We start from the raw sequence: 25,044 nt of genomic DNA, 5'->3' as shown, positions 1-25,044 counted from the left end.
ATCCTTAATGCTGTGTGGGGATGAATGTCTTTTCAGATTCAGGAGACCGAGGAACTTGAACAGGTTTGTGTGTGTTCTAGAAGGGTGTGGACAGTGGTAAAACCAAAGGAGGCTGCACTCTTGTAACAATGAAACCATCCCGTCTGTGAGACCAGGAACAGGTCTTACCCCAGTAACTAAAGCCTGGGAGAAGCAGGAATGGGCTGCATGTGGTGCTGAAACAAAAGGCTACCTGAATTACAGACTATTTCTGTCTTGAGCAGGATAAGGATTCACTCAGTAAGGGAGGGGGGCATGGAGCATCTGAGTTAAGAGCAAAACCACTGCAGTGGCAATTCATAATCCTGATTTTCAAAATTACTTATATTTCACTATGTGTTAAACATCATACAAGTGGAGAGATGCTTTGGTAGTATCATGAGCTCAAAGAGCAGAGAAATTGAAGGGTAAGACACAGGAAATGGATTGTTCTTCAGTAACAGGAGGGCTCCTGTTAGGAGAGAGGGAGAGACTGGGGGTTAAGGTGTGTTGGTTTGTGGTTTTCTTCTTTCTTCTAGCAGGTGTGAATATGTTTTCCTTGCATTTTAAAGAATTAAATGACCATTTTTATATCACAGTATAAAAATAAGAAGGATTTAAACTTCAAAACTGCAGATACAAGCTGCTTCTTGTTAAGAGCATTGCTGGCTGTAATTCTTATCAGAAGTATGGAAGTAAGGCTGTGATCATGACTGATTGAATGCTTCTTTTCTGTAAAGAGGTAGTGAACATGAAGCAACTTAAGAGCTGAAATTCTTCAATGTTTTGTGTCTCTCATGAGACCAAACTGTTAAGATCAATGGAAATTCGAGGAAGAAAGATATATTAGTTGTTTCAACATTTTCCTAATCTTTTTCTTTTATAAAAATACGAATTGCTTTCTTTTTCAGTTGTAAAGTATAATTTAGGATTTGGAAGCTACTTTGTAATTGCTATTTAGCATATAATTCTGCATTTTACTCATTCTGTATTATAATTATTATTATTATTATTATTTTAATATGGAGACTATGTCAGATAAATACTTGTTTAGGGATTTTGGACTCCCTTCTGGTTTTGAACTATTTGTCCCCATAAAATTCACTCTGACTCCTGCATGAATAGTTCGGCAGTTAAAAGTCAAAATCATTTTCCATTTAACCTGTTTTCACTTTCCATTCGTTTAGGTTTGGACTCAGCAGGATCGTCAGTGCATCCTCAATACTTTAGCACTGTTATTGCTGGATAAAGAATGTACTCTCTTGATCGGCCGCCAAGTTCGGCCCATCCTGCTGGATTTGTTGGAAAGAAATGCAGAAGCTATTAAAGCTGGTGGCCAAATCAACCATGATCGGCATGAAAGGCTGTGTGTAGCAATGAGCAAGCTGGTTGCTGACCACCCTGATGTTTTGCCGTGAGTAATGAGATGTCAGTGTTTGAACTTAGAAAGTGTTACAGCCTGCCCCTGGAGGCAGTGTAACTCAGGTGCTTTTTAGTGGGTCCCGTGGAATGGATTAGAGAGGGCACTGACTGAGTAGTGTTTATATATATATATATGTTGTTTATTTTAGAACAATTTGGTTGCAATGGGAAGGAGATATGTAGCTGTTTTGGTTATTGTCTCTAGGAATATAATAGTATATAAGCATAAAAAATAACACTTAAGAAAATGTATAAGGCAAAAGAAAGAAAGAGGATAAGAATAGAAAGATCTCACTACCCACAGATCCACAGTGAGACTTGGTTGTTGCAGTTTCAGTGTCCATTGGTCCAAATGATGGTCGAAGTGTTGATGCATCAGGAGGTGGGGGAAGCCCAGGGAACACAAAATTTGTTGGGTTAATAAACACTCAGGTTCAGGTGGGAGTGCCCAGGTACCTCCCTGGGTGGGGGGGAGTTTTACTGTGTGGCAACACTGTGGATCATGAGTTCTCTGGTGGAAGTTCCTTAAAGTGAATCTGGGGTCTTTGATTCACGTCTCCTCCTAAGACAGGATAGCTGCCTCTAACACAGTTGAGCCAGTTATGCTCCATCAGAAGGGATGAAAACCTTCAGTGTGAATGTCCCGGTATTTCCCCAGAGGGGAGTTTCCACACCTGAGTCACTTGTGTAAGGGAGGACATTGTCATGATAACAACCACTATCCCACCTTGCAGGATTTGCTTCCTGCTGGTCTCTTCCAGATGTGGCCCAAACCCCAGCTTGTAGCCCCGGTGATGGGTGCTTGTGCTCACCCCTCTGTCCCTGGGCTGTGACCCTGCACACCCTCAGCAAAGCACTGCTGCTTGTGCAAATGGCCAATTGTTCGAGTCATTAACGTTGCGGTTAACACTGTATCCAGGGAGTATGTGCTTGTTAGTATTCCTTGGTGAAGAGATGTGGTGGCAGGATTTGAATTGTCTCCAACAATAACAAATGCGTTTTGAACTTAACTATTAAAGTAAATACAAGTCTCAAACACACTTTGTTTTAATTAAATCCTGTTGTAAGATGTAATTTGACTTTTCTTCTATGATTCACAGAGAAACAAAACAGCTACTATGAAAACAGTTCACAACCACAATCTCTGAGTTTAGTATTTGACCTCTAGGCCGGTAGACTATAAAGTTACATAAGTAATAATCAGTACTATTTCTCTTTGATAATAAAAAAATAATGATTTCTAATAAGATAAAGTGTCTGTTGTCAGCTGATTGCTGAAGTAGTTGTCTTTCCCTGTGTGGACAAAGTTAGTTACAGCCCTTAGTTCTTAGTACTGTCAATTACTGTCTTAGAATCTGTGCCCTGACATTTTCATTAGTGTCTGTTTTTCTTTCTTCTGACTTACATATGTGTGTTCCATCTCCTTCTCTCTCTTCTAAAGGTTTGCTTTAAGATACTTTAAAACTACATCACCAGTTTTCCAGAGGCTTTTCCTGGAGAGCTCAGATGCAAACACAGTCCGATATGGGCGCAGACGAATGAAGTTACGGGACCTCATGGAGGCTGCCTACAGATTTTTACAGAAGGAGCCATCGGTTTTCAGGGAACTGTGGGACTGGAGTGTGTGTATTCCACTCCTAAGGAGTCATGACACTTTAGTCCGTTGGTGAGTTAAGACCTCCAAATCTCCTTCATTGAGTAGATGTATATGTATCTTGAATTGTAATTAACTATGTTCACATGCAATAGAAAGCATCTTCAAATAATACCAGAAATCCGTACCAATGGTATCTGTACTTGTACTTCTTAACTGACCTTTTGAAAGCTATAGTGATCTGTTACAAAGTGAATTTTAGGCAAGCTCTTAGTAGTGCTTAAAGTTATGATCTAGAGAATCTTTCCAAGTAATTTTAGTTTGCCCAAGTTTGTTATTTTTTCAACTGTTTGTGTGTTGACTTCTCAGCATCTGTAAAACTTAGCTTATTTAAGCTGCGCTTTGTATTGGCTTTGTTACGGGTTTTGTGTGGGATTTGGGTCAAATCTTCCATGTTAGGTGTCTGCCTGCAGGGCTTCAGCCTAATCACATGCTCTACCTTATTTATGTCAGTGGTAGTATTGATAGTGCCTTTTATTTTAAAAAAGATATTTAATAGTCTTCACTTTTTAAAACATCAATTCAGATTTGTGTTAGTAACACATAATTCAAGTAAAGTGTATAATTTTGGAAGGGCAGAACCAAGAGTGTTGTCAAATCTATCAGTCATCTATGAAGCTCTTCAAAATTACATACTTAGTGTCAGAAAAAGAGAACTTATAATTCATTGACTAGAATTGGTTTACCTGGTGTTCAACTAATAGTCTTAAGTAAGCGAATGAGCTGACTTTTAAACATTTGTCCTGAAACAATCTTCTGCCTACTCTTCCTTCCCCCCATCACTCTCATTGAAAACTTTGTTCTTGGAAGTTAAAAACAGCATTATAATGAATGAAAACTGGTTTATGATTTATATTAAACATTCCTTTGTTGCAAGACAGCTTTATGTAGTCACGACTTAGGAGCTGTTGGCTTTTTTTAGGCACTCAGAATTGATTTCATTGCATTAAGTTTACTTTAGAAATAGCATGAAATCATGAAATGCAATTTTGGAAGGGAAATGGTAGGAGAAAAAAAATTGAGCAAAGGTGACTTCATTTTCCTTGTCTCATATGTTAACTGTAATTTATTTAGGAAAGTGCATTCTGTTACTGTATTTCTGCTGATAATTCAGTTCTTCAGGGAAATGTTAGCTAATTGGTGTATAAATTAAAACTGTGCCGTGATAGAATTGCTTTCCTCAGTTCTGAGATATTTGTCTAATCTGGAAGAATGTTAAGCATAGTGCTAAAATAATTTCTATGAATAAAGTTTTCTGCACGTTTTTCCGAACTTGATGTTTTGGTATGCAATTGACAGTTGTAGAACTACATTTCTTAAAGCTGTTTTGATGTATTTTGTTCTAAATGTAATTTTTAGGTATACTTCAAACTGTCTTGCGCTGGTTACGTGCATGAATGATGAGCATAGATTATCTTTCTTGAAGAAGATATTCAATCCTGAGGAGCTGATTCATTTCAGATTGAAGTAAGGGCTTCTAAAATCTTGAACGCTATTTGTTTTTCTTGATGGCTTTCAACTGAGTTAATAAACATGGGTTTCACAGGTTTCTAGAAGAATCTCAGCTGCAGAATGTGGAAAAAGCCTTAGTTTTGGCTAATCCAGACTCCTCATTTTGGCAAAAGGAGAAAGAACTGCACTACACACAAGGATATGTTGGATCGAGTGACCTCTCTGCACATGTAGTAGCTGTCTGTGGCGTTGTGCTGCCTAGATTACAGCACATTTCTAAAGAGCAGGTATGTAATCCACAGTTAAATCAGTACATTTTTGTTTTAGGAATTTCTAAGTAGAGTGAACTGACTTTATTTCCTGATTAGATGGTATTGAGATACTGTGGGTAATGTGTGTATCTTTATCTTTTCTCAGTGTGAGCTGAGAAAACTAGTGTTGTGTAATACAGGCACCACAAAGAAGCTCTGCAGTGGAGTGAAGCACTGAAGGAGCAATAGTGCTGTTCATTTTACCTTCATGTAGCAGTTTGTACAAACATACTACAAAAGAATATTCAGCCTTACCTAGTAACTCCAGTCTCAGTTAGGGTGATGATCCACAGCTGACTGAAGTCAGGATCTGGGACAGCTGCTTTTTTACCTGATGGAGGATTTTGTGCTATACAGGCATCTTATATGCAGCCTTTCTCCAAACAGATGCTCAGTTCTTCTCTGAAAAGAAAACAAGGCTTCAGTTTAAACTCTTCCAGAAGGCAGAGAAAGGGTAAAGGAAGTGATCAGGAATTTACTGTCACCTCTTGAGAAAGTGTAATGCAAACTATGGTGCCTTACAGTTTTGGGAAGCTCATCAAAGGCAAAAACATTTTTAAACAAACAGTATTTAGCTTTTTTTCTTCTAAATTGCTATTTGATTTAAGCTGTTCAGATCCCTCTTTGTAGCTATAGACAGTATTCCTGACTATTTTCCTCCTTTAGATACAAGTTTTAGCTCTTAGCTGAGTTTTTTGTTTAATTTTGTAACAGTGATCTACAACAGGACAAAGAAATGAATGAAGACTACCAATGTCCAGAATTGTTTCAGTAGCTGAAGCAAGGAAAAAAAGGATTTTGTCTCCAAATTCCTCTTCACCCCACCCTGTTTTTCTCCCTGCTACTGTTTTTGAATTCACTGTTTTCTAGCCTTTGGAGATTTTTTTCATAGGATTGAGAGAGTGGTTTGGAATTCACTGTAGCAGGGGAAACTATAGAGCTGTTTAAGAAGGATTCTTACTCCCATGGCAGCATCACTGCTGCTGCAGCTGTGCTGAAGCCAGGCCATGCTATAAACTGGATTACTGAAAGAATACTCTTTATCTCTAAGGGAGGAGAGAACTTCCCTGAAAGGAATACTTTTATTTTTTTAATAGCCACAGGTATTCCACTGATCTGGTCTACAGTGTAGTTCCAGTTACAGTAGGGAGGTTCTAGTGACAGCTTAGGAAGTCTGATGAAGACATGGTAGCAAACTGAGGGGAAGCAGATTCTCTTGTTTCCAGAGAAGTACATCAAGCTGTATCTGAAAAAAAGGTCAGACTTAAATAAAAGACACTTGTTTCAATGCTCTGATTTCTTTCCTCTGAGCCTTTTGGCACAAAGCACTAATTTTTGTGCTATATATAGATATGTAAGTGACTGTAAGAGTAAGAATATTTGGAGACTGTGTGTAGCACTGATTAATTACCACTCAATAAACTGAATTAATTTAATTTTGAATAAAATGGAAATGCTATTGAATATACTTTTTTTCATTTTTTCATTCACTGAGTTTAATGATCTTATGATTTGGGCTCCACAGAAAGAAGTACTTACATTCATACTTACATTCATTCATTTAATATTCATATTTGCATCATTTGAATGCAACTACTCTTTGATTTGTCCTGTGATTTGGATCCATTCTGATGACTTAATTTCACTCATATTGCAAATTGTATTTGATTGACATGAGTAATGACTGAATAGTTACTATGCCTGTACTGACAACTTAGTGTGAATTCCCCTTGGTATCAGGTTGTATGTATACTCTTCATTAAGTGTTTCACCTATAATAGGTTTTAGATTAAATCTATTTTAATATCTGTCAATAAATACAACTTTAGACTCCCTTTTTTTGTCTGATATCCAGATCTGCAGCTCAAAATTTTTCTTGTTGTTAGACTCACATTCCTAATTATTCTGTGTTGTACAGCTGTAAGAAATGTAATTTCAGTGTAGTAATCCAAATTTTATGTTTGAACAGGAAAATAACACCAACAGTTTCGTTTTGGTTGAATCTGCCTTCACAAATCTTCAAAACCTTGCTATTGCTGTAGCATATCAGACTCCTGTTTTATTAGAAGGACCAATAGGATGTGGCAAAACTTCTTTAATTGAATATTTAGCAGCTGTTACAGGAAGAGCAAAACCTCCTCATATTTTGAAAGTTCAGCTTGGAGATCAAACTGATAGTAAGGTAACTGATGGATTTGTTTTATGTTTGGATCATGAGACATAACTTAAAGCATGGACTTACTCTTCTAGTAATATAATATTTTCACTCAAGGACCCTACAGTGCCCAGCTCTTTAGTACGAGTCAATATTGATGAGAATGAATAAGTAAACAAGAAAAAAAACTTTTTTTCCAGTAAGTTTGAAATTCTTTACATAATTGTGCTGAAGCTGTATCATTCAAATTATGTTTTATCAGGGGCTTCTATGTGGAAGAGCTCTATTGTTTTTTTCTTAATTTAAAAAATTGATTTGTATTGTAAAAAGCAGGATTCTGGTGCCAAAGGTTGTATGAACACTTATTTCTGTTTAAGTGAGCTAATGTCAGTTTAATCTGATGCCTTTTTTTGTGATAAAGGTGAGATAAAGATATTGGGATGTTGAGGTGACTTGCAGTTACATAATAATGGTTAAGGTCTATCTAAAGATAATTTCATGTACTTGTTTTACATATAGAATTTTGGAGCTTGAGTTATGTTGTTTGGCACAATTTATTTTTAGTTTTCGAAGATGGTTAGTATCTACCAGAAGGTTTTTATTAGCATGTCTAAGCATTTTTTTTGCTTGCATGGAACACCTGGTTTCACCATCTCACAATTGTATCTTCTCATATACAAGACTAAGGCCATCATATTTAAGAAAAAATGGTAAAGTTCAAGGTATAAAATACGTAGCAGTAAAAACATAGACTAGATTTTAAAGCAATGCTTAAATATTGAAGTTACAATTTGAGAGAAGAGCAAAGCTTTGGCTGGATTTTACCTTTGAATAACTTGCTTTATAGTTCTGTTTAGTCACAGACTTTTCAAAAACATAAACTAATGTTTGGTGTGACCCAAGACAGTTTTCTGTGTTATTTTAGATTGTTTGTAAATTAGGGTGGCACAGCTCATAAATTCACTTCCAGTTACCTGGTTTGTTTTAATTATTAAGTTTCAGTTAAATTGCCACTGGAGGCAGGAAACTTTTCTTCATAATTAAAAAAGTGCAACGCTGGGCACAGATTGCCAGACGTTGTTTAGTAAGGTGGAGTAATTGTAACTTCTGTTCCAACTTTGGTCATATTTGCCATCCTGTCCTCTGGGGAGGTGATGCCCAGGTCTCTGATGCACTGATTGTTTCTGTCACAGACGCTGCTGGGGATGTATCGATGCACAGATGTCCCAGGGGAGTTTGTGTGGCAGCCTGGCACCTTGACACAAGCTGTCACCAAAGGTCACTGGATACTTCTGGAGGATATCGATTATGCTCCTCTGGATGTGGTATGTAGCTTTATGTTTGCCTTAAGGTACTGGTCTTAATGCCCACGATGGCAGTGTTTGCAGTCTAATCACCAGGGTTCTGTAGCAGCATGCTGAAAATGCTGCTCCTTTAGAAGGGGTTAGAAAGAATTCACCTTTGTTCACATATTTGCACACCTCATTAGTTTTAGTCTTTGTTACAAGTAGTTGTGACCCTGGCACTGATGGCCAGATTTCACTCTGAAAAATGGAATTGACACTGATAATGTGTCTATTTAGTGAAGTTTTGAAACCAAACTTTGGTTTGGTGTTTGAAACCAAATGTGGCCCTAAACACCACAGAATATTGTCAATATATGAGGCTGGTGATGTTAATATGATTTTGTTTTGTGTCTTTTGTTGTGTGGGGCTTTTTTCCCCTTCCACTTACTTTTTCTTATACATTTCTTACATATTAAAAATGTGCTGTTTCACTAAGCATTGCAATTTTTAACAGATTTCCCTTTTTTTGGCTCCAGAACAACTAGTTAATCAGTCTTCCTTGCCTCTTGAGGAAATGGCTACTGAAAACAAGTCATTTGCAAAGAGATGCTTTGCTGAATAGGCCTGCTGGACATTCTGCTGGTTGTTTCCTTTCAAATCTGTTCCATAAAGCATCCTTTGTGTGACTGAATAACCTGACAGTTTGTTTATTGCATTCCAGGCTTCTGATATAGAAATAGAAAACATGTAAGAAAGCAGATAAATATTGCTTGTATGTACAGACAGTTCACTGCTAGGGGTCATGCACTTATTTGCTTCTGTGGAGTCAGCTCACTGCAGTCATGATGAGCATACCCTGAGTAGTATCCTCCATTCATCAAAGTGCTTTCTTTAGGCCCTACATGCAGGCGTGCTGTCTGCTTTCTCCTTATCAGAGGATCTCTGTGTGCCTCCCTCTGTGCTGAGGGGTTGGTGTGGTCATACCTCCCTTCTTTCTTTCCACCACCATTACTGTCCTTCCCCAGGGAAGGGTAGATTCTTTAATTAGGTACCAAACTCTCCTGGGGTACTAGTGTGTACAGTGAAAAAGGTAGATGTTTGAGAATGTCATCCTTGAGACACAGGTAATCTTTCTTCAGGCAGATAAACAAAGTAAAGCTTCTGATCTAAATGTGTCTAATAAGTAATTTGATAATTTTAAAATAAATGGTTTTGATTTGGACTTGCAGTGTAAAGGCTGTCATTTCCATTCTCTTATCAATAAATTTGAATACAGGAGAAAAAAATTAAGTAAACGTTGCACCTTTGACTTCCACTGCTAATTAAACTTGCTGGGAACTCTGCAATTCCTGTTAGCATCACTTGAAAGTGTATCTCTGGGAATGGCAGTTGTTGGCAACGTAATGGTGCTCAGTGGCATTGCTCCAGCATTTCAAGTGTGAAATAAGTGTGGATGGTTCTGCTGTCTGTTAGTGTTACCAAAAAAAAAGTTTTATGGTTTTTCTTTTTCTCTCCAGATCTCTGTGCTGATTCCTCTTTTGGAGAAAAGACAGTTACTGATTCCTGGTCGTGGTGACTGTTTAAAAGTAGCACCAGGATTCCAATTTTTCGCAACCAGGAGGTAGGTTCGTAAACTTGAATGAGATTGAGAACATGGGTATCCTTTTTTTAAATCCAAGGTATGTTTTAGTACAAGGTACTTGGATAGGAGTATTTTAGCAACTTCCAATTAACAAGCAATATAAGTCACAGAAACTGAAATTATTTTTTTTTTCACTTGAAAGCAGCCTTGGGGTGAATCCCAATCTTTGTACAGAAAAACTGCTTCAACAAGGCTGAAGAAATGAACCTTGCTGGGAGGAACCCTACAAAACCAACCCATCACCAAGACAAAATACCACTGTTAGGAATTACTGTGTGAAAAAGGTTTCTTATTGATAGTTATGACAGTTTTGAGTCAGTATAGGTGTCTGTAATGTTTTCTAACTAGAAAAAAGATATATTCTGCCTGATTGTTTCACTGTAGTAGTGGCTCATGCCTTGGATGTCAAAATGACTTTGTATAGGAAGACATAATATTTTATCAAGATTAAAGGAGGAGGTCTGTATGGGGAATGGCAATTACATGGTTTTCAGATGTTTTGTAGTTTATTTTGAAGCCTTTAACATTTTTTCCTGCATTTGTCTCACTTCTATAAACTTGTTCTTCTGATCTATTTTTTCTGGAATTGAATCTTTTGTATTCAACTCCTTTGGTGGCCTCATTTCCTCAGAGTTTTTATTTCTGTATGCATGGTTGTCATGGTTTAACCTCAGTCAGCAACTAAACACCACACAGGCACTGGCTCAATCCCCTGCAGCAGGATGGGGGAGAGAGTTGGAAGAGTAAAAGTAGGAAAAATCATGGGTTGAGATAGACTTTAGGTAGAGCAAAAAGCTTTCCACACAAAGAAAGAGACAAACCCTATCACTCCAAGCATCCCCACCCTTCCTTCTTCTTCCCACAGCTTTATATGCTAGGCACGACCTCATATTCCTGATATGGAATATCCTTGTGGTCAGTTGGGGTCAGCTCTCCTGGCCATGTCCCTTCCCAACTCCCTGTGTACCCTCACCCTCCTCTGCTGGGGTGGTGCTGGTGCTTTTCTGAGAGGCAGGAAAGGCCTTGCCTCTCTGGAAGCCCTGCTTCCAGATGTCTGCTAAGACATCCCTGTATTATCAGCACTGTTTTAGTCACAAATGCAGAACACCACACCAGCTACTGTGAAGAAATTTAACTCTATCCCAGCCAAAACCAGCACATGAGTGAACAGTTTGTATAGCAGCAAATGAGAGTTTTCATTAGGCTCGTTAGAGTAGATTCTATAAATCTGTTGCAATTTACAGCTGGGAAAAGTATTTAACAATTGAAACCAAACACAATAGAACAAAGAAGAAAAAATTTAACAAAAACCCACCAGAAGACCAAAGCCAAACCACAACCCCAAATCTAATGCTTTGCTTGTGCAAGACTACTTCTACAGTGGGTAAAAACACATGGCTGAATAGTTATTTCTGTAGTAAAAGAACAAAGGAAATTAAATGTGTGAGGGAAAGAGCTGAGTCTGGAGGACGAGGAAGAATAATTGTGGAAAACTGTGGAGGGGACAGGGCTGAAGACGCTTTTCCTGCATCTCTGCAATAAGATCACAGATCATTTAAGGTTTTTCACAGGCCACTTCTGTCAGGTTTCTCCCTTTAGAAAGGATGTTGCTGCTGATAGACAACTGACAGTAAGCTAAAAACGACTCTGATAACAAGTAATTGGGAAAGCATGGATAGGCAAGGATAGGGGTACATGACAGTACAGTGACAAACGGTGTCATTTATGCCTGTTGCATTATGCTGTAGCAGCTCTATGTAGCATATTCTTTGATGCACAGAAATGCACTGGAAATGCTGAATTCTTCAGCCCCACTCAACATGCTATGTTTCTTCATTTTTTTGATTTAGGATATTCAGCTGTGGTGGAGGTTGGTACAGGCAGCAAAGCAGCCATGCTGCTCTTCTGGACAAATACTGGACCAAAATACATCTGGATAACATGAGCAAACGAGAGCTCAAGGAGGTATGGGGGTGTGTTGCTCCAGTGTGGCATGTGAATAATTGTTTCGGCTTAGGATAATAAATGTTTTTCAGTAGTTAATTGAATCCTTATTTTATCTTCAAGTTTTACAATAGACCCTTAAAATTTCAGCTTTGTGCTGCCAATTTTGAAGTAAACAGGCAGTTTGTCAGGAAAATTTGAAGTGAATTGAACAAAGATTCCTGGAACTTGCCTTGACAAACACAATTGTGCTTTGTGTGGGTTACTTAAAGAATCAAATTACTTTGCCGCTTATTAGCCCACAGAGACTTGAAGGCAGAGAGAAATAGCAAAAAAGAAAATTGAGCTTACGCGAATTCTGAGCTCTAAGCTTTGAGTTGAAAAATAGTTGGTCAGTTATGAGTTTAAAAGAACTACTTCTATTAACATCTTTCTTTTGTTAGCATCTCTGGGAGGTGTTTGTTTTGTGTAGTTCTTCAGAAGATCAAAGCAGCCCAGGGCTCATGAAAATGGAATTCTCTGGAGATTCTCTTTGTGATACAGAGCTCAAAACAGGATTTGATTCTAAAAGACCCTTGACTGAGGGAATAGGTAGTGAAGTATCTAGCAGAAGAGTTGAGGAGAAAGTTCTGAATTTTCTAGAATGAAGAGCATAGGTTTTTTCAGTAGAATTCATTCACTCCTTTGGACTTGTTCAGCAGCCAGCACAATTATAGGTGGCCTTAAATATAGGTGTGGGTTTTTTTCTTCTCATTTGTCAGCTAATTGTTAGAAATGGGGCAAGAACAACTATCAAAACTTTATGAAAAAACAAAACTGGAGTGGTATCTGTGTCCCTTACCACTAGATTATTTTTATTCTTTTTCTGCAGCTTTGTAGCTTAAGTCACAAAAATGTATAAATTAAGCAGTAAGATTCCACAGTAATAATAGAAGAGACAGTGTTAAAGAACACCCACCTGCTTGCCTTGAAAACAGACTCCTGTTCTTGTTAATCTTAAAAGTCAGCCTGGCAAGGTAGGACCAGTTTTTCTGGCATGTATTTGTGAAAAGTAATTTTGGGAAGCAATATTTTGGTTGGCAAGCTTTAGTGGAGAGAACTGAGCTGAAAGGAAATTACAAAAGAAAAATTATTCCCTTTAATTGCCTTTGTCAGCACAGTGAGTAGACAATTTGAATGCTCAAATGAATTTAGTCATAAAAAGAAGGGCAGGAGGTAAGGACTTCTGTAATCAGTGATAAAGCTGTATGGTCATGGTTTGGGTTCAGATAGGATTGAATGTACTTTTTGTGCTTCCTGTTGGTGTTTGAGCAGTGTATTAAATGAATTGGAGTTGAGTTGGCAAAGTTCATTTTTGGCAGCAGAATCAGTATCATAGTAGCCATAATTTCTATTTTCTTGAAATAAGAGGTTGTGAGAGAGCAGTTTTATGTAGGATGCTAGCTAAAATAACTATTGAAGCATCTCCTGGTAAAAACTGGGGTGCTGCTGGTTTCTCCCCTATGCAGGTGAGGTTTTTGTATTGTTTCATTCTTTTTCTCTTTTGTTCCTGGTTTCAGATCCTCCAAAGGAGATACCCCAACCTTGCTCTTGTGACAGATCACCTGCTAGACATTTTCATTGACCTTGCAGGAGACAAGTATCAGGCACCAGGGCATAGTGCTGCTGGCTCCAGTCAGGTGCCAGAAGCAGCATCAGAATTGAGATCAGAACATAAGAAACCAAATCTGGAAGGACGAGAACTATCTCTAAGGTTGTCTTTTCTTATATGTTTATTGGAAATCGGCTAGCTACAGAGATAGAAGGGTTTATTTTCATTATTTTCCTTAATTTTTTAAAAACAGTGGTGAAAGCTTGAATAATTAAATGTGAATTTTGTAAAAACTGGAAAATACATTTTGTTTTAAAATAATGAATAATAGATCATTTAAAGAAGCTTATTGTGGATTATTTAAACTTCTTATTTGTTGTACTTACTTTTTGGGGGGCGTGGAGGCGCAGGTGGATTTTGTCATATGCACAGTGCTTAGTTGGCATCAGACCATATGAATTTATTCTTAATTATTGTTAACACAAGATACAGTACTAGTTAAGAACTGGAAGGAACTGTATGATGTTCTCTTAGTAGCTAGAAGATAACATTTTCAGTTACTGAGGATATTATCTAGATTATTTCATGCTGTACACTCTCAGCATTATAACTTAAACTTGACTGAAAATAACTGTATCTATAATGTACTGTTAATTTTAGAAATTCTGTGATGAAATCTAGTTTGATGCTGAATTGTTTCTTGTCTCCTCCCAAATGTCAGTTCTACTCATCTGGAATTTCTGTAACCAGTAGTGCTTTGTAAATTAGTTAGTAAATGCTAGGTGTGGGTAGTACCTGATATTTTTGTGGAGCATAAGAACGTCAGTTTTTTCGAGAACAAAGTTTGCTTTTCTTGCCTTTTGGAAAATCTTGTTGCTGGTAAGGAATCTGTTTCTTGAAAAAATGGGTGGTTTTGTACTTTTCTGAATTCTTTAATACCTTTGAGTTTTACAGTTACCTTATGATTTAATGGAGTATGTATTATCTGTTTATCAGCAATGTTGGTCTTTGTGCTCAGCTACTCCTCAGAATTATCGTCCTCTTTGTGTCTTCCCATGTACAACTTGCACAACAACTACACGTGCAAGTGCCAGAAGATGATGATGTAACCTAAGCTGAACATGAAAGAAGATGCTGTGTAATTTGGAAAATTCGTACCAAATCTTTTTGGTTTTTCTTTTTAGAGATCTACTGAATTGGTGCAGCAGGATTGCTTACAACTTTGACAGTAATTCTTCAACCACAGCAGTGAATATTTTTCAAGAGGTGCTGTAAGACTTGATCCAATTGACCCTAGATTCTGTCATTGTTTCACAAAATGCTCTCTTTGGGAGTGTGAGATGGGAATTCGGTTTCGTTTGAAGCAACTGGACTGTAGTTGAAATGTTTATGGTCTCTGATGGGAAGCTTTTTGTTGCAGTGAGGTGCTAAAAGAATTTACTGCTGTTGTACAAACAGCATGGTGCAAAATGTACACCTGGTACAAGCTGGGATTGCACATGGCTGAGACCTTTCTTTCTCTTGTAATATGGGGCTGTTTTTCTACTTACCTATTCATCAGTTTAAAGTATAGCTTGGAACTTTTTGCATGTGCATCCATCAGAGGGAGTTTTGAGATGGGCGATCTTACTATGTCACTTCCTTGTCCATTTTGGTCCATTCATCTAAATATAGCTTTTTTGACTGGGCATTGAAAAGTTTTCATCTTTGGTATAAACCCACTACATTACAAGAGTTTAGAAGTTCTTATTGCCTCTTTCTGGACTCTGTTGTTTGACTCAGTCAGAGGATGGTGAAATAGTTTTATTTTCAAGGGTTAGATTGGATTTGGGTTCATTTAGATTAAGATGGTGCTTGTCAGATAAAATCATACAAAACTAATTTTCAGGAAGTTGGTTTTCCCCTTGACAGGCATTGGACTGTTTCACAGCCATGTTGTCCAACCAAGAGAGCAGACAGAAAATGGCAAAAGTTATTGGAAGTTACCTAAACATTTCCAAAAAAAAGGTATGTTGAGCTACAATTAACATGATCTTTATTGGTAGCATTCTATAGCTTGCAATTTTTCTATGAATAATTGAAGTATGTTATGCTATTTTTTATTTAAAATTATGCCCACCTCTCTGTTCCAAAGAGTTTTCTTGCATTCTGTTCCATCTCAGGATCTGTTTTTCTCTTAATTTATATTCAGTTGCATTTTTTTTTCTCTGAAAGTTCCAGGGAACATATTTTTAGGGCAAATGGCCTCATGATGCAAAAGAAGGATTTCACAGTTGGAACAGCACCACTGCTTAAGCACAGGGTAGCAAAGAGTGAGTTTTTTCTTAGGTGGTTTATAGTGAATGTTAATCATTTGAATGGAGAGATCAGAGAGAAACATGATCTTTACTGCTACTTATTCTGTACTGTCTGATTACAAAATCATATGCCTCTCTGGAGCTCTATAAATGACAGAGTTAAAATGAATAATTTCTTTGTCAACTGTTTCTGACTGTGGAGGTCTGCAAAGCAAATTCCTTCTACTGTTACTTCAAGTTGACAGATGGATCCCTGAAACTTGTGTGGGTTTTTCTCTTTGTCCTTCTTTGCATTATTTCATTAAAGGAATGTATTATTCCCTACAAGTGTCAAAATACCCTTGTTTACACAAAGGGGTTTTTTTAACAGAGATTATTTGTTTATTGTTTCAAGTTTGTGTAGTTGAACTACCATGGAGGTAGGTGAGGTAGAAATACAGTGACAAAGACTATTACCAAGTTACTGAAAGTTATTTTTACAGAAAAAACCACTTCTGAGGTCCTTCACTATTTTACGTGATGATTATGTAAAACCTGCAAAATACAGAATTTTGCTATTAAAAATTAACTTGCTGCAAAGTAATACTGGCAGCATGGTGTGGGTGTTCTTCCTGTGATGTAAGCAACATTAGTGTTGGAAATGCTGATGTGTTTTTCACAGGTGGAGTTCTTCTGTGAGCTCTATAAACCAGATATTTCAATACGGGAACAAGAAGTCTCTGTCGGAAGAGTGAATCTTGTGAAGAAGCAGACACAGGCTCTCACTGTACAAAGGTAAAATATCCTGTAGTTTCCACATGAATTGAAATATTTTGTGGTGGAATAGAATAGACTGCAGGTCACAGGGTTAAGGAAAATGTGAATTGGATAGTCTCACTCTAATGAAAGAAATGTGAGAGCTCTTTCCCTTGCAATCTAAGTTTTACCTTGTGTATTTTTAAGAGTATCTGCATCATGCTTCTGGCAGGCAAAGCACGAAGATTTTCAGCTTCTTTGAGCTAGCAATGTGGATCCACCACTGTTATAAAAAGATTTTGATTGCTCTACTTTTGTAGGGAGAGATTTTTGTAGTGTCTCTCACTAACTTCATTGGCCAGGAAGTTACTTGGAAACCTAAATTTTTAGGTTGTATCTTGAGAAAAATAAGTATCTTAGAAGGATATCATAGAACTATTTCTTTTCAGGCCTGTATTAAAAAAATCCTAAATCAAACCATTCCACTAAAAAAATAATAAAGGTAAAATTGAAATGAGCTCCTTGATAAGTCTTAGTTTTGAGTAACTTTCTTTGTTTTTCCAGGGCAAAGCATACCTTTGCTGCCACACGGCCATCTGCAGTACTGATCGAACAGCTTGCAGTGTGTGTTGCTAAAGGAGAGCCTGTGCTTTTGGTTGGTGAAACAGGAACTGGCAAAACCTCAACGGTGCAGTACCTCGCTCATATTACAGGTAAATAATGAGTGAAAACTATAACTACATGAAGATAATTTGAAGAACAAGAAACGAACAAACCCACAAGTTGATGGTGCTTTTTGTCTCTGTTTCAAGGACACCGTTTGAGGGTTGTCAACATGAACCAACAAAGTGACACAGCAGATCTCTTAGGGGGGTGAGTTACTGACCACTGTTTTGTCTGTTCTGCAGAACAAATGGGCAGTGTCTGTTTCGTAGTAGGATAAATGTCTTCATAAACGTGTTTGCATGCAGAAACCTTCTTGTCCTTGCTGAAGAGCAGAGCAGTTTCACTGAATTGTGTGCAGAGCTGTGTGTGATGAAGTCATTCAAAGGCACAGCCCAATGTCTTTAAAGATGGCTAAGCTGTTCAGTGTAAATCTGATGTAATGTTCACTGGACATATTGTTAGGTAGTGTTACAGATATTTTGCTTATCAGGGTGTTCCTGTCTTTACCAAATCGCCTCATGAAGTGCATTTAAATATGTGCAATTCTATTTAATTTGTTAGTTGAGTAAGAAACTTCAGAAACGAGGGTTCATCCTTTCAGCTTATTGTTGTTTCAAGTAACTGGTTTTGGACTTGTTTTCTTTTTGAAGTTCACAGATGACTGTCTCACATAAGTAATTACTCTTTTGCTTCTCTTCAGTTACAAGCCTGTGGATAACAGGCTGATCTGGCTCCCTCTACGAGAGTCTTTTGAAGAACTCTTCTCTCAGACATTCTCTAGGAAGAAAAATCAAACATTCTTGGGACACATTCAGACTTGCTACAGACAGAAACGTTGGCATGATCTGCTAAAACTAATGCAACATATTCATAAATCTGCTATTAATAAAGAAGTAAAAGAAAATGTATCTGGTAAGACTTCAGATGGATCAAACACACATTAGTGCTAAACCACTGTAGAGGGTAGATAAATACTGGTGACTTTTGTTCTTTTAATTTGGGTTTGTTTGAGGTTTAGGGTTTTTTTCCTCCCCCTGTATTGCATCTTTTTTTCTGGTTTTGAGAAATGCAGTGTCAACATTGCAACAAGACATTCAGAACGCTGTTAGAACAGTAGTCGGGTTTTGTTATGTCTTGTTTTTCCTTTTTCCAACTCATCTCTGCTGTTAGCTATGTCTGGGAGTGTGGAGATTGTCTGCCCTGTGGTACCCTTGATGTCTGCTCTCCTGGGCACTTGTTAGCTGTGCTGGTGAGCAGTCCTGGTTGGTTGTGTGTCAGTCTTCTATGTGAATGTGTTCATACTTTTAGCCCTGGAACCTGCTTATGTCTCACAAACATGTCCTGTTTAAAAAACAAAGCAAAGCAACAATAACAAAACCAAACCCAGAGTTAATAACTGTTTTAGGGTAGGAATTATTTTTAAGAGCTTGCTTTTGCTTTGGTTCCTTGTCAGTGATGCTGACTTGCCTAGTGCTTTATTGTTCCAGTGTAGTTTTGTCTCCAAATAAGTTTTTCTTGTTTTATACTTTGCAGCCCCAAAACTGGGGCTGAGGTGATGTTGGTACTTTGCCTTGCATGGATTTGTTTCTGGTTCTAGGCCAGCAGAACAAGTGAAGTTGTAGCTTTCATTCAGTTTGTGCTAAATAAAATTAATTATGAACTTCATCACCGCTCTTCTTTTAACTGGTTCTTCTGAATATGCAGATACTAAAATAAGTGCCCACAAATAAAAAAAAAGCTTAGAGACCACTTATTGCAAGAATTAGCAATCCTAAAATAAAGACAAGCTGAAATCTATAACTTGCAAAGTTTCTTAAGGAATTTTGATGCTGTATGTAGCTCAGGCAGTGATTTTAACAAATAACTGAAATCAGTGCTATAGTAAATATTGTTTTAACTGATAAGCAATAGTATGTTAATTATTGATACTGAAGTGTTCATTGTTAATGTGTTCTGTCATAAGGGTTGGATTTAATTTTTTGTCATGTCTCCCTCTGTCCCTGGAAATTAGAGTGTGGTAACAATCATGCTGGAACGAAGTGCAGTATAAGTATTTGTTCCTTATCTGGGAGTGAATAGCAAATTATCTAAGTGCTATTGACATATAGGTACAGTTAAATTTAAACAAAAAACCACACAGACACAAAACAAAAACAACAAGATTAATTTTTTTTTTATTTGTGGTATGTCATCTGCAGGACTTGAATGTTTTTGTTGCTTGAGCTTACTTTTGTATTTCTCTGCTTGAAACAACTTGACTAAAATACTGTTGTCAAACACTTTTTTGTGCTGTTGTTCTGATAGTACAAACTTAAATTTGTTTTGCTTGCAGGCTTACCACTGAAGGAAAAGTGGGAGGCATTTGGTCTTAAACTGAATCATGCTCATCAACAGATGAAAATGACAGAAAATGCTCTTCTCTTTGCATTTGTTGAGGTATTTAGATATTTGCATTTTGATACTAGGAGGAATAAGGAGAAGTATTTAAAAGAATGCAATCAGTATTATATAAATAGCTTCCTGGCAAGAGCCCTGCTGTGAAGTAAAATGTGTGCCATGATAACTCTGTGAAATCAAGTGTGCAGATTCAAGGATGCAGTGGTGAAATGGGCAGTGGGAGACTGGTTTGTGGTAGCACTTTATTCAGTGCTGTATAACAGGAATTAGGACTGGTATGATAAGAATGTCAGTATGTCTTATCTTCTTTTCCACTCTAGGAGATTAGAAAAAACGTCTTGATCAGTCTCCAGCAGGTCTTGCCTCTGTCTAGGGATTCCTGTGAAGGAATATTAAGAATATTGTGATAATATTAATATTAAGAATCTGTGCTGTTTATCTAGAAGTGATTTTTCTCAACATTTCAAACCCATAATATGTGTTAATGACATTAAGTGTGATTGGGAGAAACCATGAGGTTTATTCATGCTTGTTTATTGTCACCCTGATAATCTGAATATATGCTATCAAATTTCATGTAAAGTGTGTGAAATTCCTCTATAAAAAAAGTATTTATGAGTACTTGGAGAACCTCTCACTTAAGTATAGTTTTAATCAATGGGGTACAGAGTCCTTAGGAGCATAATACTGCTTCTGTCTTTGGATTTGTTTGGATTGACTTTATTCTCATGTGGTGTTTGTGACACATGCACCACAGTGGTAGATTGCACAAGTAAGGGATCTTAAATCTGTTGTATTTGAGCCAATCTAACTGATGGTAATTGATAAAATGGTGTGGTAACTGTCTGACTTCTGTGACTGGCAAAAGGATTGCTCTTACTGAGAGAGAGCAGTAAAACAGCTACTGCTGTAAAAGGTCTGGAATTGCCATTTGTCAGATCAAGCCATAGATTGCACATCAAGTATTTCCAGTATCTGAATGCTTCAGTTGACACTTCATTGCTGGCAATATGATTAACAAATGCATCTTACCTTTAGGGTACTCTGGCTCAAGCAGTAAAAAAAGGAGAGTGGATTTTATTGGACGAGATTAACTTGGCTGCAGCAGAGACTTTGGAGTGCCTGAGTGGTTTACTGGAAGGGTCATCTGGGTCACTGGTGTTACTGGACAGAGGAGACACAGGTACTATTTCTATGTTTGTTTCTATGTTTGCTTATGCTGTATCTTGGTATCCAGCTGAGCTCCCTATCCTATATAGCTCAAAATAAGTTGAGATCATTTACCATTAAAATGAATGTATGCACAAGAGAGCAATGTGCTCTTTGTAGACTTCATACTTCTTTGCAAGAGGTCCAAAACACTGGTGTGTTCTCAACAGCACTGTAGGGGATGCTGTGTAGAAAGTTAACTTCTTTTACAGATGTAAAGATAAAAATATGCAGTTGCTGAATGCTGCTCTCGAGATATAGAGAGAGGCAAATACTGTGTGAACATCCCAGGCTGGATTTTCTTCCTGGCTGAGGGAAGCACTGGCTGTTGTTTTGAAAGAGACAAAAGGAGTTCCAAGTGTACGGGTCACATAGTTTTTGAAACGTTTTGTGTTGTTACAACATCTTGCTACGCACAAAAAAGTCAGGGTTTCACTTGCCTGTGGCAGTTGTGAAGATGCAGGTACTTCTGATAAAATCACATGGGGTTAATCTCTGAAAAATTTTCACACTGGCATTTTTAAGAAAATGTAGTGGTAGTGCAATAGAAAGTTGCCTTAGATAAAATACACTGTATTTAACATATAAATATCCTGTGTTTATCATGAACTTTATCTTTTATTTCTGTTTTACTTTAGAGCCTCTTGTCCGTCACCCCGATTTTCGCTTGTTTGCATGCATGAATCCAGCTACAGATGTTGGAAAGAGAAATCTTCCTCTAGGAATAAGAAACAGGTAGGAAATAGTGATTCTGGGACAAAATGAATGTCACTGTCTTTTTCAGAATTTAATTAGTTTCAGGAGTCAACCAGTGAAGAATGCTTTATCTAAAGCCTGAGGATGCAAGTCTGAACTCAGATTTACTGCCTGTGAGAGATGTATGGTGAAGGTTTTTCATTAAATAGAAATCAGCAAAATACTTTTGTGAAGTAGCTGAGCTGTGAGCAAATGGTCTAGCAGTAGTTTAAGGTGTTGTCAGTGGGGACAGGAAATGATTATTCTTCACAGTTAAGCTGTCGGCACCTGGGAATGCTACTGCAGCAGTTTATGTTCCTGATGGAAGTAGTAAGGACAAGTAAATGCTTCATGTCTGTTTGGCAGCCTTTCTCTTAACTCAGAAGTGTTGATCATCCTTGCAAAAAGCTGCATATGCAGTCTAGTTCACACAAAAGGAAGGTGGTTTGCATGGGGTGCATATGTGTGATACTCAAAATATTTGATGCTCAAAGCATATAAGCTGTGGCAAGGCAGTTGGAATTGTGGCAGATCCATTCTTCAGTACCATCTACCTATTTCTGTATGCAGTTTTCCTCAGGAGTCCCTTCCCAGATTCATAAACACTGGGCTAGACTGTAGAGATGCACCAGCTAAGTGTAACTAGTCATTTGTAGTTATTAGTGGCAAAGCAAGGTTTTATTGCTATTGGCTCTCTTGCAGAATAGTGAAAGGAAAGAAAGTGAGTGTAATACAGAAGAAAAGACTTCAGCATAATTTGCTAAGTTTAAACAAATTTGTATTTCTATTTGTCAAAAATAGCTACTGCTGTGTCAGTACTTCATTGTTCAGGCTGCAACATTTGAGTATCTATTGGAAATTGTTTTAAATTGTAATTTAAGTCACATTGTTTACTTTGAGTCTAAGATGTTAAACTAATCCAGATAAATGACTTGAAAGTATTAGTAATACCATATTTTTCAACTACTCTGGTTCTTGAGTCTGTCTGTGGGTTTGACAATCTATAGGTCTGTAGCTTTAACAATCAGTATGCTGTTACTTAAAAATTTTAAATGCTATATGCCATGGGATTCATATATAACATGATTTTTCAATATGGTCAGGTGTCTTAAGTGTTACAGACTGATCTGATTCTTTCAGGTTTACTGAACTTTATGTGGAAGAATTGAGAAATGAAGGAGACCTGCAAATTCTTATAATGGATTATCTGAGAAGCTTGAATGTGAACAAAAATACAGTAAAAGGAATTGTGAAGTAAGTTAACTGTAATCTTTTTAAATTCTTGATGAAATGAGCCACAAAAAGAAAGGATATGACTGTAGTCTGTGGTTAGACTGCTTTGGGAAACACTATAATGCTCCCCATGCAGCAGTTGGCATAGCTTTAGGAAACAGAAGACTGTAGACATCCATCTTCTTAATTCTGCCGGTTTCTCTATTTGTGGGAAGGAGATTTTTATTTTTTTTAGTTCAGAATTGTTTTCTTGGTGGCTCCAGTTAAACAGCATTGTTGTTTCAGTCCTCTTTCACATCTGAGAGACTAAAATGGTTTGTTTGTGTAGATAATTCCAAGGAAAGTCTTGTGTGTTTGTCTAGAGTTAAGTTTCTTTCCCCTAGTGTAAGGTGAACTATCTCATGTTTAGAATACTTGGAATTTATAGTTATTCTCTGTATATCAAGCTTTGTCAAAAATATGTTTCTAAAAATACTCTGTTGCTTTGCTTCCCTGGCTGTACAGATGGCAGAGCTTGGCTTGGCTTTCGTAACTTGGAGCTTTTAAGAAAAGTAACAGTTGGGGATAAACTGAAGTGTTCATACTTGGGGTTAAATTCCTTGGAGCAGTGCTCTGATCAGTAACAGCTCTGTGTAACTTTATTTTTGCAGCTTTTATTTGTCTGTGAGAAAGGAAGCAGAAACAAAGTTGGTGGATGGAACTGGCCACAGACCTCACTACAGTCTCCGTACCCTGTGCAGGGCATTGAGATTCGCAGCGTCTAATCCGTGTGGCAGCATAGCACGCTCTCTGTACGAGGTGATTACCTCTGCTGGCATTTGTTTCAGGGTGTATTCACTACAGAGGTTGTTTGGATAAAGGATAATCTTCTCTAAGTTCAATATTGAACAGAAATGGTCCTTTAATCTGTACATTTTTCCTTATTTTTCATGTTTATCACTGAAAATAATTCCTCGTCTTAGGGCTTCTGTTTGAGTTTCCTGACACAGCTTGACAGAGGTTCTCACCCAGTGGTTCAAAAGCTAATTTGCCAGCATATAGTCTCTGGCAACATCAAAAGCCTTCTCAAGCAGGTAGGCATCTAAGATTATGAAGAGCTGTCTAGTATTTAAAGTAGAATTTATTTTGAGTTGTCTTCTCTCCTTTTTTCCTCTGCATTTCCTTCACACGTTCTGTTTTTCATTTTACAAAGATAAGAACTAGAAAAAATTAATGCCATTATTTTGTAGTTTTTTACTTTGCTTGAATATTGATATGTTAGCTGGTTTATTTGTTAATTTGAAAAAATATGAATAACTGAAGCACTGTGGAGTGTGGGCAGCTTAATGCAGTGGCTCCAGCTGTAAAGCTTTCACAGACTTTGGAGGAGCCTTCTCAGGCTTTATATTTTTAGACTCTGAATGCAGAACATATGGATGTGAAGAAGCATCTGTGCTTTGTCTCTTATGGGAAAGGAAGAATGTCACTAGTGCTGGGAACCCAGCATGAGTTTACATGGGGGATGGGGAAGCCAGTTAAAGAGATGGGTATTTGTTTCAAAATAAACCCCTTTCATACACACTGGAAAACATGTATAAATATATAAAAAAGACTAAAGCAAAGTTCCTGCTTGTAAATGCCCTTTGAAATTCAGTGCTAAGACTCTTGAGACATTTTTATCTTCATGCCACTGGCAAAGATTCCTGCTTCATGACCCTGAAATCATCTGGTCAGGTTTTTCCCGTAATTTGCATTCTGTGACAAGGGGACAGTGCTTACTGCAGGAGTGCTCAGGGATTAATTTAAAATTACATTAGAGAATATATGGCAGTGGTGTATCAGTAGTTGTTTTCATTAGCATTTTCTTTTTGTTTGTATAATCTGTTATTTCTGTCATGTCTCCTTAGCAAATACCAAAACCTCAAGGAGGGAGTTTTATACTTATAGAAGGATACTGGATTTCAGCTGGGGACAAAGAACCAACAGTAGATGAGAGTTATGTGCTCACCCCTTCAGTTAAGCTTAATCTGAAAGACATTGTCAGGGTTGTGTCTGCAGGGTAAGTGTTTCCCCTTTTTAATTAAAAAAATTAATAAAATGTATTTGTTAGGCCTTGAGTTGTTGGTGCCTCTGTAATCTTTAGTGTTTGGATGAATAATGTCTATTTTCCTTCTACTTTACAGTTAACTTTTCATTATAGAGTGACTTGAAATTTATATATGTGTTTCTTGTTCCCTTAAACATCGTACTGCCATACCTAGTTTTATTTAAATTCGATCTAGAAATTTGCAGTTAGAATAACATGCTTATTTTGCACT

General features: G+C 37.4%; 1 protein-coding gene across 1 annotated transcript in view; it reads left to right on the top strand.

Moving 5' to 3' along the window:
• Positions 1 to 25,044, top strand: part of MDN1 (midasin AAA ATPase 1) — a 93,714-nt gene that overhangs the window by 4,752 nt on the left and 63,918 nt on the right. Inside the window, exons 2-23 of the mRNA XM_063389646.1 lie at positions 1,206 to 1,432; positions 2,882 to 3,106; positions 4,454 to 4,561; positions 4,641 to 4,833; positions 6,827 to 7,039; positions 8,206 to 8,337; positions 9,816 to 9,919; positions 11,791 to 11,905; positions 13,444 to 13,637; positions 14,660 to 14,741; positions 15,387 to 15,482; positions 16,434 to 16,546; positions 17,072 to 17,220; positions 17,320 to 17,380; positions 17,874 to 18,085; positions 19,506 to 19,609; positions 20,609 to 20,753; positions 21,418 to 21,514; positions 22,655 to 22,768; positions 23,398 to 23,545; positions 23,710 to 23,820; positions 24,634 to 24,785. Of these exons, the coding sequence (XP_063245716.1) occupies positions 1,206 to 1,432; positions 2,882 to 3,106; positions 4,454 to 4,561; positions 4,641 to 4,833; positions 6,827 to 7,039; positions 8,206 to 8,337; positions 9,816 to 9,919; positions 11,791 to 11,905; positions 13,444 to 13,637; positions 14,660 to 14,741; positions 15,387 to 15,482; positions 16,434 to 16,546; positions 17,072 to 17,220; positions 17,320 to 17,380; positions 17,874 to 18,085; positions 19,506 to 19,609; positions 20,609 to 20,753; positions 21,418 to 21,514; positions 22,655 to 22,768; positions 23,398 to 23,545; positions 23,710 to 23,820; positions 24,634 to 24,785 (3,095 nt within the window). The remainder of the gene's footprint in view (positions 1 to 1,205; positions 1,433 to 2,881; positions 3,107 to 4,453; positions 4,562 to 4,640; positions 4,834 to 6,826; positions 7,040 to 8,205; positions 8,338 to 9,815; positions 9,920 to 11,790; positions 11,906 to 13,443; positions 13,638 to 14,659; positions 14,742 to 15,386; positions 15,483 to 16,433; positions 16,547 to 17,071; positions 17,221 to 17,319; positions 17,381 to 17,873; positions 18,086 to 19,505; positions 19,610 to 20,608; positions 20,754 to 21,417; positions 21,515 to 22,654; positions 22,769 to 23,397; positions 23,546 to 23,709; positions 23,821 to 24,633; positions 24,786 to 25,044) is intronic.

This window comes from Prinia subflava, chromosome 2 (genome assembly GCF_021018805.1).
Source record: "Prinia subflava isolate CZ2003 ecotype Zambia chromosome 2, Cam_Psub_1.2, whole genome shotgun sequence".
Lineage (NCBI taxonomy): Eukaryota > Metazoa > Chordata > Aves > Passeriformes > Cisticolidae > Prinia > Prinia subflava.
Note: the sequence above shows the minus strand (reverse complement) of the source record. Positions and strands in the feature narration are given on the sequence as shown.